Raw genomic sequence first — 12,111 nt, 5'->3', positions numbered from 1 at the left:
TAGTAGTCGAGGCCCGTGCTGGCCTTGTTCCTGACGAATGGACCAATCATGCCGGTCACCTGCCCAGCGCTGCCCTTAAGAATTTTCAGGCGGATTCTCGGGGCCTCACTGGCTCTGTTCATGGTGATTAATATAATACCACCTCAACCAGGATGCCACTGGGGCCAATGCCATGGATTTCAATCAATCGACCACGCCATGGAAAAATATTATTGGGTTGAAATTTTCGGGTCAGGCACCATTAATCTTATTTTTCCTCGCCCCAGAGGAGGGGGTGCAAGGGAATTTCCAAGAGGGAATATCGGGAAAAAGGGAAGAAAGGCACAAAAAATAATAAAAGCCTCTCTCAATCTTGGGATATGCCCTTGAACTTTATAGAACGGGAGAAAAGGGGAGTAAACAAGGAAAACGGGGGGATATCATTCCCAAACTTCGGGAGAACGACAGAACCATGGGTATGTGGTGGGCTGGATGACACCATCCCGAGCCATTGGATGGAACCCCTGAGTGAACCTGGACCGGGTCAAGTGGATTTCTGGTATAGATTGGGGAGGTAATGTTATGATGTTTAATTTGATGTGGATATCCCCTTGCCGCACCGCACCTTCGCCAAATCCCCATGTAAGGATGGAGTTACATAGAGAGGGAAACACGTCGAACGAAAAAAAAGAGAGTTTGTGTGTCAACGCGATTGAGAAGAAACAAGAAAATAACGAAATAACCGATGGAGTGAGACTTGGAAGTGCCGTGTCTGGTATGGAGAGTGTCTTAGGCCTATCCACATCCACACCTCAGGTGTCGAGGAACCGTTAGCGTGTCTTCCTCAGGCTGCTTCGTCTTCCCGTCAACCGTCAATCACTTTCTTTTTTCTCCGCTTCGTTTCTTTTTCTTCCCCATCCACATCCCTTGTATACCGAAGAACGTGCTGGCACTCGTGCGGGTTCAATTTTGGATGTTGACGGGGTGATTCATTCCATTCATGGTTTGCTCTCGTCTCTCCTTCAATTCCTCTCTCCCAGAACCTACCTAGATGACGTCGAATTCAATTTAATTGTTCCTCGGGAGAATATCACGATTAGGGTGAGTCCGCCCCTAGTGCTGGTCTAAGCTGCCCTCCGTTGTTTCATCCTTCCAGACACGATTTGACCTTTCTCTCTCCTGACGCTCGGCTGTGCTGCTTGCTCTTTCGTTCTCTTCCTTCTAACCCACCTTTGTCTCTTTCTTTCTTCCCTCGTTACTTGTTTGTTGGAGAACCTTGTCGCTCGCTTTTCTTTTCCATCTTCATTGCCGATTTGATATCGCGCATTAAGACGAACTTTCCTCTCCCCCTGATTTCTCTGTTAACCACTTCGAAACAGGTCGCCATTCTTTTTTTCCGCTCAACAACTATCCCTTTTCGAGGTATATCGTGGGTCTTGACACCAGTGAAACCCAACAGATCCTGGTCCCAATCGCTCCTTTTATAGTACCACGCACGCATATAGGTCTGGGAAAGGAAGTTCCTAAAAAAAAAAAAAAGAAAATTAAAAAGTTCTATCGCAATCTTGAAGTATCTGAAGACGAATTTATTCCTCTGGTTGATTCCGGCAAGGTTGGTTACGGGTTGAAAACACCTTTACGGCCCAGCGCCCCAAACAAACAATCGACCCTCGACCATGAGATAGTGCTCTGGCAGTCACCTTCCATTCGTTCTCTACTCTTCCGTCCCCAAACCTCTGGCGGCTGGTTGATACCTAAATATCTTCGGCTGGTCTTCTCGAAGAAACTCACTCTTTCTGTCATTCGATATGATCGTTCCCAAGCCTCCTGTGAAATTGGAGGACCACTGTTCCGTCATTTACGACAACACTCTATACACCTACTCAGCCAATGGTTTCGCTTCGATCTCGCTCGAACGCAATGCGACATGGACTCAATTGCCTATGGGGGAACCGGTTTCCAAAGCCGCTTGCGTTACAGGAGGACTGGACGGCAACGAGGATCAACAGGCGCTTTATGTGATCGGAGGAACGCCTTCCAAGGGTGAAAGCTCAGGGTTGCAGCGATACTCGTTCAAAGACAAAAAGTGGAAGACAATTGACAGCGTCAGCGGGAATATGGCCAATCGAACATCCCATAAAGCCGTCTATCTCAAATCGTCTTCCGCTCTTCTGATTTACGGCGGCCACCAACGTGACGAAACCGATGCGTCGTCGGACACGTTTGCAATCAATACGCAGGAGCCCTACAATCTTTCAGCATATTCAGCCGAGAATGCATCCCCCGCTTACGACCCTGTACTACTGACATGGAACGACAAGGAGGCTGCTCTGGTGGGCGGATTGACGACCCCAGATCAAGTGCATTTGTTTGATCCCATCCAAGGGTGGCACAGCTCCGATGTAACCATCCCGGCACCCCTGTCAAACGATGTACAATGTGCTCTTGTCAATGGGACCGACGGTAGCAAAATCCTCGAAGCTTTCGACATGAGCGCATCACCCAACAATGTCACCAGCATAACCTTGCTCAATTCTGACGGCGCCCTGGCTCACAAAGGAAACAGCTCTGAATCGTCCTCGACCAAGAGGGGGATCACTCTCGATGATTATCCAACTTATGACGACTCTCTGGCACCGACCACAACACGAAAAGACTACTCACTGGCACAGGGCGACGATGGGTTGGTGGTCATCTCCAGTGGGAGTGGCTCGGACACTCTGGCGATTTTCAATCAAACATCGAACAGCTGGGTAAACGCAACCAAGCTATTCTACGGCGATCAGACGTCGCAACAAATTCTTGGAACAACGACTACAACCCCGACTGCTACTGCAAGCGGATCCAGTGAGACTTCCGGCGCCCCGGCCAGCGATGACTCCTCGAGCAGCGATGTTGGCACGATCATCGGGGCCACACTGGGAGGTATTGTGGGAATTGCTGCCATTTTGATTGTAATCCTCTTCATTCTGAAGCATAAGAAGGATGCGAAGAAGCGAGCTGCACAGGCTCAAGATGGTGGCGACAAGGACCGCTTAAGCTTCCAAGATCGAGGTGTCGAGCCATTGACTCGATCCGCATATCCGATGGCGAAGAGCCCTGCACCGCTCGCGGCATCGTCGGTAGACTCTCTTGCGATCTTCTCCGGCCATGTTGGTGAGGAAAAGACGCCGAAGCCAGCGGGTGCTCCTCCCAGTTTCGATCACAAGCCGAGTCCCTTGAGCACCATTCAATCCAGTAGGGAGCTCAGCTCCGGCGAGTTCGACAAGGCCATCGAGGCCCAAGATTCACTGCCAGGAAACCATCCCGGCGACCGGCGAACGAGTGAAGGCTGGGGTAGGTATTTCCAAGATAACAGTGCGGCGCCTCTGATGGTTCCACCGGCAGCGGTACCCGCCCGGCCTGACTCGACGGCCACGACTGCTACTGCATGGCCGATGAAGACCCTTGCGCCTTTAAACACCAACTTTCTAGAAGCACCGAAACCGCTGGGATGCGTCGTGAGCGGTAGCCCCACCACCGAGCATGCTACGTCACCCAAAAATGGACAATCCATTACAATCCCCGAGAGCCAGTCCGCTCGCATATCCTCAGCCAGTGACATCACGATCGAATCGGACGATGGCTACGAGCATCCAGGATCACGTGCACAACAAAGCTGGCTGGGCCGCCCCCCAAGCAGCACCTACAGCAGAAGTTATTATAACCCAAGCTATTACAACCCGAGCACGTCTGACGTGCCCTCGCTCGTGGCCCCGTTACGTGACAATCGCATGAACACGCGCGGCTCGAGCGTACTGATCCCAGATACCGTCGAACCCGTGCCACCGCGCGACACTCGCAACAACAATATCAACTCTGATATGAGCTGGTTGAATCTCAATGCCGAGCGCTGACCTTCCCGAACCTGAACCAGAAACACATTCCTTGAAACTTTCATTCACCTCCTCTCCTTTGACCACCATCCGTCCCTGACTGGGTCTAATCCGCTCCTTCCCTAACTTAGCTATGCCCTAATACCAGCCGGAAAAAGATACCTGTAAAAAAAGTTTCATTTTCCTTGCTCTCTTCCACGACGGATGGAATGTACAGCTAGCCGCGCATTTCTTATGGTTTCAGCATCTCATTGCACATGTTTCTGTTCTGCCTCGCACCAGGATTTGATCGTTGAAGCGTTCCAATTCCACCTGTTGTGACTCGTCCTGCCTGCTCCATGCATCTACGCATTATCTTGTTCCTATTGGTTTATTTTCCTCGATCACTTTCATGAAACCCACCATTGCTTTGGATTTCTCTTTTTGCTCGGACGGGATACCGGTGTTGTGCTTCGGCGTCGTATATAGAGTTTTTTTTTTTTTTTTTTTTTCTCACATAAATGCCACCAGCAATTTAATCGAATGACCCGCAAGCTCCGTGCCTAATCTATGCATATTAATTACCAGTAATCTTAACCATACCCAATCGAAAACTAGGACCCCCAGCCACTCTACTTTATCTGAGGCGTGATCATGCCACATGCTCCGTCTTTAGTCTCGAGATGTCATTTATCTGATGTATTAAGGTATGTACTCCGCATTTGTCAAAGGCTCTGGCGTAAGGGATGGATGGGTCTGTGCTTATGGTCGTCTCAAGTACTTCTATTACCTTAACTGAGTAGGTGCCCAGCGGTGTGGACTGACTAGTAGGTTAGGTCTTATCAGAAATAAGGATTTTTATTCTGGTTGGTGAATTATCTTGTGTTCTGTGCTAGTTTTGTACCGTGTGGTATACGACACTGACCCGCTTGCAGGTTGGATATTGAGTACGCAAAACGCGGTATGGAAGCCCAAAGAGCAGAGATGAGGAACATACTACCGAAATAAAATTCAAACCGGACCTATAGAGACAAAAGTCCACTCGCATAAAGACATAAACTTGCAAGACACATAGAAAAAAAAAAGAAACAAAGAAAGTCATAAGGTCATCACCGCCATGGTCATCACTATCATACAGTCATAAGTTATAGCATTCGCAAACTCGCAACTTCAAATTCATATTTCAGGAATTCTTCGCAGATCAAATCATACTTCTTGGGCTACCGACATAGACCGACCTCTCGATCCATGCTGAGAGGGAGGATATTCTTCGATTTCGTCGGGGTACATCGTGTAACGGCGTGGTGCGGCTCCGTAACTTTGAGCTCGACGGCGTTCTCGTCTCGAATCGCACAATTTCCGGAAATCTTTGCGCTCCTTGCGCATATGGTCGACGTGTCGCCATTCGTCGACTGCACCTTTGATGCCTAGCGTTGCGAGACCTACACTCGCGGCGTCGACAAGATTGTTTTTCACTCTGAGTTTGCGTGCTTCTTCGGGGGACATATCGCCCTCCTTAACCATTTTGACGCGTTTCTTGTGCTTTTCCATGCTTCCGTGTAAACCGTGGGCGGCGTGGATGGTTGCTACAGTGGCTAGACCGGTAGTTAGGAGCATCTTCCGCGTCATCTTTTTGTGCTGGTGCTCCTCATCGGTACTGCTTCCAAGGTCAGAATCCTTATCCGAGTTTGAGTAATGGTCCTGGTGGTAAGTGTGGCCTTCCTCGCCTGTGGCTCCGGACCTACTGTGGGAGGATGGCGAATGATTACTATCAGGGTTTAGAGATCGACCTACATCTCTGGAATGCCGAGTCCGTCTTGAGCTCCCATGGTGCCTAGATCCGTATTCGCTATCCGAGTCATAGTCTGAGTAGTCATCCCGGCGAGAGGGTCGATCGTGATGTCGTCTCCGGTCGTCTTTGTCTTTATCCTTGTTTTCAAGGCCTAGCGCTTCCATGCCCCGGTTGATATAGTCGGAAACGCTCTTACTCCGCCTTCTGGGCCGGCGCGGAGAATCGTCCTCGCTGTCCCGTGAGTGAGACCGACCACGTGGACGGGACCTGGACCGAAACCGACTATACGCTTCCTTCCCAGCAGCGGCCAAGGCTCCAGCGGCGGCAAGATCAGGCAGTTTACTCTTACTCTTTTCGCGGCCTCGAGACTTGGACCGTGAGCGAGACCGAGGGCCGTTTACAAAATGGTTCGCAGCCAGACCTGCCAGGGTAGACTCGATAATGTGGCGCTTGGAATGTTTGCTAGGGTCCCGATCCACGATTCCATCAGTACCACCCGCTGTCAAAGCGGCAGTGAGAATCCGTTTGCCTTTTGCGCCCGTCCAGTCGCCGGGTTCTTTGCGCACACGATAAGCTTCCACTGCGCCTGCAGTCAGAGCTGCTTTCATGGCTTGTGCAATTCGCTGCTCACTCCGATCCCGGCGATGACGGCTTCTGCTCCGAGTCGGAGAGGGTGAATAAGAGTAGGACCTGCTATGGTGGCCATGGGAACGCCCGCGACGGTGCTCGTGATGCTTGGAGGCTGAGGAGGCAGAGGAACCTATGCCTAGGGCTTCCATAGCCTGCTCTGAGAGAGATTTGCGGCGCCTGCGGGGAGGAGGCGATCGGCTGCTAGACGGAGAACGCTGCGAGCGCCTGTAACGGTCACCTGTTGCAGCAAGATTAGTTGAGGATGCCCCAGCCACACTATATGGGCCTTTTTTTACTCCCAAGAAACAGACTACATACGTGGATCTTCGTAATCATAACGTTTCGAACGACGACTATGGCGCGAATGATGATAGTCGGGATCATCATAATATGAACCACGGCCACCCATGGAGTGGGACCTGTGCACACCTTCTTGGACGGTGGAAACCCTGGAGCGGCGAGACTGCGGGGGTAGACCATATCCATATTCGTAGCCATAATCTCCTGGAAGAGATTCGTTGCTCCCGTCGCGCCGACGGACGACGCCCGCTTCGTGGCGACTGCTACTGTAGGGACCATCACCGGAGTAATAGTCTTGTGAGTAGACGCTTGATGGGCGCGCATAGCGATCGCGAGGGGAATGGTAGTGACTTTCGTCGTAGTACGCCATTGTTTTGGCTAGAGTGGGAAGACAAACTCTAGACCGGTGGGGGTGACGATCATACAGGAGAAGTCAACAACAAAGTTCAACGATTTGGGGGAAAAGAATTTAAGTAAGCTTAGGGGAAGAAAAAGAGAAAGTGAGACAAATGAGACGTAGATTGAAGAGGGAGAAAGGAAGTAATAAGTAAGAAAGAAGATGCAAAAAGAAAACAAGAAGATTGGCACGGGAGAGGTTGTGGCAAGAGGCGGGGCACCTGCACGTCAGTGACGTATGGGCGGTACCTCTTCTGAGCCTGACAGGATTAAATAGACAGTCCAGTAGTATTAATAGAATGATTCGCTGTTTCGCTCAAGTAAGGCTGAAACGGTCCAAGCTCGATCTTCGAGGTATAAGCCGTCCGGCTAAAAGGGATCGTGATCGATGTGTTTCATGCGTTCCCTTCACCCGTGTAGAGAGTAGTAGTAGTAGAGCACACAAGTAGAGTGGTAGTGAAGCAGTGGAGCCGGACCCTATTTGATGCGCACCTGAAAATACTACTGTAGTAACTGTACCTTTCGCATGGGTACCTGAGGACAACACTTTACCCGTTTGGGGCCTTGGGCAGCGATCCACCCGTCATGCATGACTAACCCGATCACGTTCAATCATCTTTTGATTTGGCAATTTCAAGACCTCAAATTAAAGACACACAATCGGGAGTGACATCACGTCGCATCGCCTCAATTCCTCATTCATTCAATCAGCATGAAGAGAAGCGACGATTGTCCGCCTTAACACGTTACGCCTCGTCGAGGCTCTCGGCACATCAGGCCAAGCTCCATCCCATCGGGCTCCATAGATGGACCCATCTGTTCCTGACCTAGACCGACGACTGGTTTGACAACCATGGTTTCAGGCTGCGTGCCGTGGTTCAACCTTGTTTGTCCTGGGGGTCTCAGTGATTCACAAGCTGCTCAACCATCGATCGGTAGGGGTATCTCCGTGGCATGTCTCGCCTGTACCGTACTACTTGAATTTACGCTCGCCGGCAGACAATCGTTCCAGTATGGACATCAATCAGTTCATTCACGTTTCAATGTGACATGGTCTCTTACACAATGGACCCCTAACCTCGTTGGTATACTATACATGTCAAAAATAAGAAAAGAAAAGAAAAGAAAAGGCTTTCTTGGCCGTAACTTAGAACTTCTCGTGTCACAAAGAAGAAAAATGGAAAAAAAAAGAAAACCCTAAAGACAAAAACAACGCTTATAAGCTGATCCAAAATAGCCATGCAATAGACTCAAAACAGACATCAAAAAAGAGAAATGCCAAAGAATAAAGAGAATAGAAAAAAAAAATTGGACAAAGTAATAGCCCTCTCCAAATGGTATACAGATGTGAAAATGCGGACTTTTGCTGCCCGGCCAGTCGTCTGTTCATATCATGGTAAAACCATTCTATCCCAATTCTATCCGCCATTTTCAGACGGTAGAACTTAAACCGGTGACCGTGAGAGTGCCGCACAGCAGTCACCCTCACCGCCTGGCGAGATGCTCCAACATGGGAAGATCGAAGACCATCCGTGGATCATGAAAAATGATAAAGGAAAAGAAGAGCAAGTACAGGGCAAAGAATGGCGGAGGGGTGACCTCTCGCAACTGCCCTAATCTGGGATATTGCTAAAAGGCTCGGTTGTTTCATATATGTTTCTCATCAAATTCATGATGATATCGTTTCAAGTGGCCGCGAACGCTGACACAGTCACTTGCGCTCATCTCATAGTTCTCATGCTGTCGTAGGCATTCCCATCCATTTGGGACTGGCTCGAGGATCGGTGGTGGTTGTACAAGGGGCTGTCCCTCCTTACGCGCCACCGGTTACTTGCATCAGTGTCCTTCTCCGTCACACCCGTTGGCCGGTCTTCAGAGTGTGTCCGATGAGTTCGAATATGCTGCTTCATATTATCCTTTCGGGTGAAAGCCTTGTTGCAAATCGGACAGTGTACGCTTTTTTCGCCAGTGTGCTTCTTTCCATGGCGCGCCGCATGTCCCGAGGTGGTGAAGGTAGCGGAACAGTTGTGACTAGCAGCAAACGGGCATGGGTATTTGTTCTTTCGGTTTACCTTGGTTGCCATTGCATCTCTGGATCCACTGATGGATGCTGGTGGGGAGGGAGGGTCAGACACGCTGTTAGCGCTGAGCCTTTTCTCAGCAGTTGTCATCGCGGTTCCCGTTGTCGGCGCTTGGTAACTATGGGGTTCCTGACGATTAGGCTGATAGTAATAACTGGATCCGGCGCTCATGTAGTCGTAAGAGCAGTCCGACGATCCAGGGGACGTGGGCTGCGCGGCGTCCGACACGGAATCGAACTGTTGCCGGTTCACTGGGAAGGAGTCTGAATGGGCATACCCATAGCGATAGTATGAGTTTGATGCCTCTCGTCGTGGCTCTGAGGGATACGGGTATGATGAAGTAGAGTGGTGTCTGCATAAACGGGGGCTTGATCGCACTGTGAATGACGGGTTGTCATCATTGTTTAATATAGACACGAAGCCTGCCTTGCAGCTAGCCATTTTTTACGCTAGAAATATCTGGTATCGAACGATTTTTGGTACTGTTAGCTGAAATGTTTCTTTTTGCATCCTTCTTTGGTAACTTTGGATGAAACAGGGATCTGTGATCCTGACTTCCAAGAGGACCCAAGATAGAAAGAAAAGGTATCAAACGGGAGTACTCACGAAAAGGTCTTCGAGGATGTTTGTCCTTTCTTCGTGTAACATGCACCAGATTTATTGCCAGCTACTTAGATGCAGATCTGACAAAACCCCAGTGGAACTCGGCCTCCTTGGCGAAGTAGTCGATTTTGACCGGACAGAACCCCGAGAACTCCTGCCACGTTCTGGATAATAAAAAAAAGGCCCGACTGATCCACTCCTTAAGACTGGACGATGGCGTTGACAGACGATTTAGAAATGTTCCTTTTCCTCTCTATAGTTGACGCCACCCGCCACCGATCACTTCCGATAGGTGACAGATGAAAAAACGATTCTTAATGGGAGTTGAGAATAGAACCGGTCGTTTTGCGGAGTTGCGTTATGAAGGAATGATCAGAAGATAGAGGAGAATTAGATCAACACCCAGACAGGTATAAGCCCTAGCAACTATCTTCCAGAGAAGTGCCGGGGCCAAGAAAAATAGCGAGATGAGTAAGTCGAGGACCACCAAAGCCGGATTGAGCGATGAGATTGCACCCGGATATTGATGTTGGGAAGAGGAGATCGTCAAATATGATATAGATGTGATGGGTGATTTGATAGGTGTTGATCGATAAAGGGGCGATTGAAGGAAAGGAAAGAAAAGCAGTGCTAAGATAGACGCTTATCTAGTTAGGAGAGGGGAACGGCGAAGGAGAGAATTGAAGATTTGGAAGAAGAGAATTGGGATAGAGGATGAAAGAAGAGGAGAAGGCGAATGGGAAGAGAAATAAATGTAGAAGCAAATGAGGAAGAACGACAAATGATAAAGAGAGAAGAGGGAAAAAAAAAGAAAAAATGAAAAAGGAAAAAAGAAAAAGAAAAAAGGGACGAGAAGTAAAAGAATAAGAGGAAGAAGTAGCAGCATCTTGAAACCTGTCCAGGGTCTCTCCAGAAGCTCTGGCCATCTCAGTCAAGTCAGTCAGTCAGTTACTTAGTCGCTGTGCTAGCGAACCAGTTAGTTAGCGTTCGAGGGTGTCCACGACACTAGTTAGTTCTCCAGTCCTGGTGGATCCGTGGTAGGCATCATTCATTTGTAGAATTAAAAAAATAGAAGTAATAATAATTAGAATAATACTAGACCACCACTAATAGTCTGTTCATGGAATCCTTGGATTTGTTCTCTTAGAGGGGGCCAAGGGTCTGCCCAGAGTCTTGTTGGGACCAGTGTAATTTAAAAAATAATGAACAAAAAAAGGAAAAGAAAAGAATAATAAAAAAGTATAAAAATTTCATGAGCTTTTTTTTTTTTTTTTTTTTTTCACTTGCTGTAATCCCATATTCTTTTAGTACGATAGGGGGAAATATCTGAAAATAATAAATACAGATATTCAAAAAAAAAAAAAAAAAAAAAAAAAAAAAAAAACACAACCAGAAATCTTGCCCTTCGCCAGTTAACAGTTAATTTTCCTGCTGGGTCTCGGAGTCCCGAAAATCAAAAAAATAAATAAATAAATTTAATAAAAATACAAAATAAAAAATTCAAGCAATTCATGAACTCTAACAATTTAACATTCAAATGGTAGTAATTCCGAGAGGTACTACCAACACCCGGCACTAGTAAACTTCTGGGACCCAGTCATTAATGGCAGGGCGTTCCTTACAATCCTTACCCTTACCATTTTGCAGTAAACTCCGTCCGCTAACTCCAAATCCTTTCATCGGGGCAGCCACTCCGCTCCAGCCAGAAGGGTGGCTTTGCTCTCTCCGGTACTATATTTACCCAGTCTCTAACATCTTCGTCCACTTGATGGGTCATTATCATCATCTTTTTCGTCAGGATACCCATTGTGGAAAGGGACCAACGCCCCCGGTCAGGGCCCGAAAGCCCCTCTAACTACTCCCCATCCAAGTAGTATAATCCGATCTAAAGTAAACTAGACCCCTGACTGGTACGTGTTCTTGTCGTCAGCTGCTTCATTGAAACACTTTTCTGTCATATCGTTTAATGATTTCTATCCGGTATTGTTTCTTGGAGAACCAAATATACATATGCTACTGCAGATCGTATGTATCCTAGAGGTATGTTTGGGTTGAAGGTTAACATGAGAACGGTAAAAGGCGCCGAGTTTTAGTGTTTAATGACCCTGTCCTTGATCAATATCTGGATTGATATCACTTTTCGTACGATGCCTCTAATGCACGATTTTGCACTATTGACTGTTGTAATTAATTAACGGAAAATTAAAATAAGGAAAATAGTGTTCATTAAAATGGAAGACGCATGGTAGTATTACGCTAACCACTAGATACAGTGAGCTTTCCAGGGATTCCCGAAATAAGTGCTCTTCTCGTCACTTTTAGTTCCTGCACCGGTGTGAACTCTACTATGTATTGAGATTACATACATGCCGTATGGTTCTGGATCAGGGACAGCCAACACCGAAAAAGGTTTCTTTTATTCTGGAGTTCAATATCTCAATATTTCAATGAACCATGAAAACGTCGAAATCCAAAA

At 48.0% G+C, this 12,111-nt stretch overlaps 4 protein-coding genes across 4 annotated transcripts; 2 read left to right on the top strand and 2 right to left on the bottom strand.

Annotated features, from left to right (window-relative positions):
• Positions 1-627: 627 nt before the first annotated feature.
• F9C07_8373 (uncharacterized protein) lies at positions 628-1,466 on the top strand (the record flags this gene model as incomplete). The annotated part of the gene is made up of 4 exons (XM_071511767.1): positions 628-754; positions 796-843; positions 920-1,080; positions 1,359-1,466. 4 exons carry the CDS (start codon positions 628-630, stop codon positions 1,464-1,466), a joined length of 444 nt encoding a protein of 147 aa, XP_071367757.1.
• Positions 1,467-1,787: 321 nt separating this feature from the next.
• On the top strand, positions 1,788-3,875 carry F9C07_8372 (uncharacterized protein; the record flags this gene model as incomplete). The annotated part of the gene is made up of 1 exon (XM_041286885.1): positions 1,788-3,875. The coding sequence occupies one exon, from the start codon at positions 1,788-1,790 to the stop codon at positions 3,873-3,875; it is 2,088 nt and encodes a 695-aa protein (XP_041149314.1).
• A 376-nt stretch (positions 3,876-4,251) lies between these two features.
• F9C07_2246769 (uncharacterized protein) lies at positions 4,252-7,114 on the bottom strand. The gene is made up of 2 exons (XM_071510037.1): positions 6,574-7,114; positions 4,252-6,493 (listed from the first exon to the last, which is right to left on the bottom strand). The coding sequence occupies exons 1-2, from the start codon at positions 6,923-6,925 to the stop codon at positions 5,040-5,042; spliced, it is 1,806 nt and encodes a 601-aa protein (XP_071367756.1). The 5' UTR covers positions 6,926-7,114; the 3' UTR covers positions 4,252-5,039.
• Positions 7,115-8,672: 1,558 nt separating this feature from the next.
• Positions 8,673-9,473, bottom strand: F9C07_8370 (putative C2H2 transcription factor; the record flags this gene model as incomplete). Its single annotated transcript, XM_041286892.1, has 1 exon — positions 8,673-9,473. One exon carries the CDS (start codon positions 9,471-9,473, stop codon positions 8,673-8,675), a length of 801 nt encoding a protein of 266 aa, XP_041149316.1.
• Positions 9,474-12,111: the final 2,638 nt, after the last annotated feature.

The sequence above is a fragment of the Aspergillus flavus genome, chromosome 6, assembly GCF_009017415.1.
Source record: "Aspergillus flavus chromosome 6, complete sequence".
Classification (NCBI taxonomy): domain Eukaryota; kingdom Fungi; phylum Ascomycota; class Eurotiomycetes; order Eurotiales; family Aspergillaceae; genus Aspergillus; species Aspergillus flavus.
This window is presented reverse-complemented; position numbering and strand designations above follow the sequence as displayed.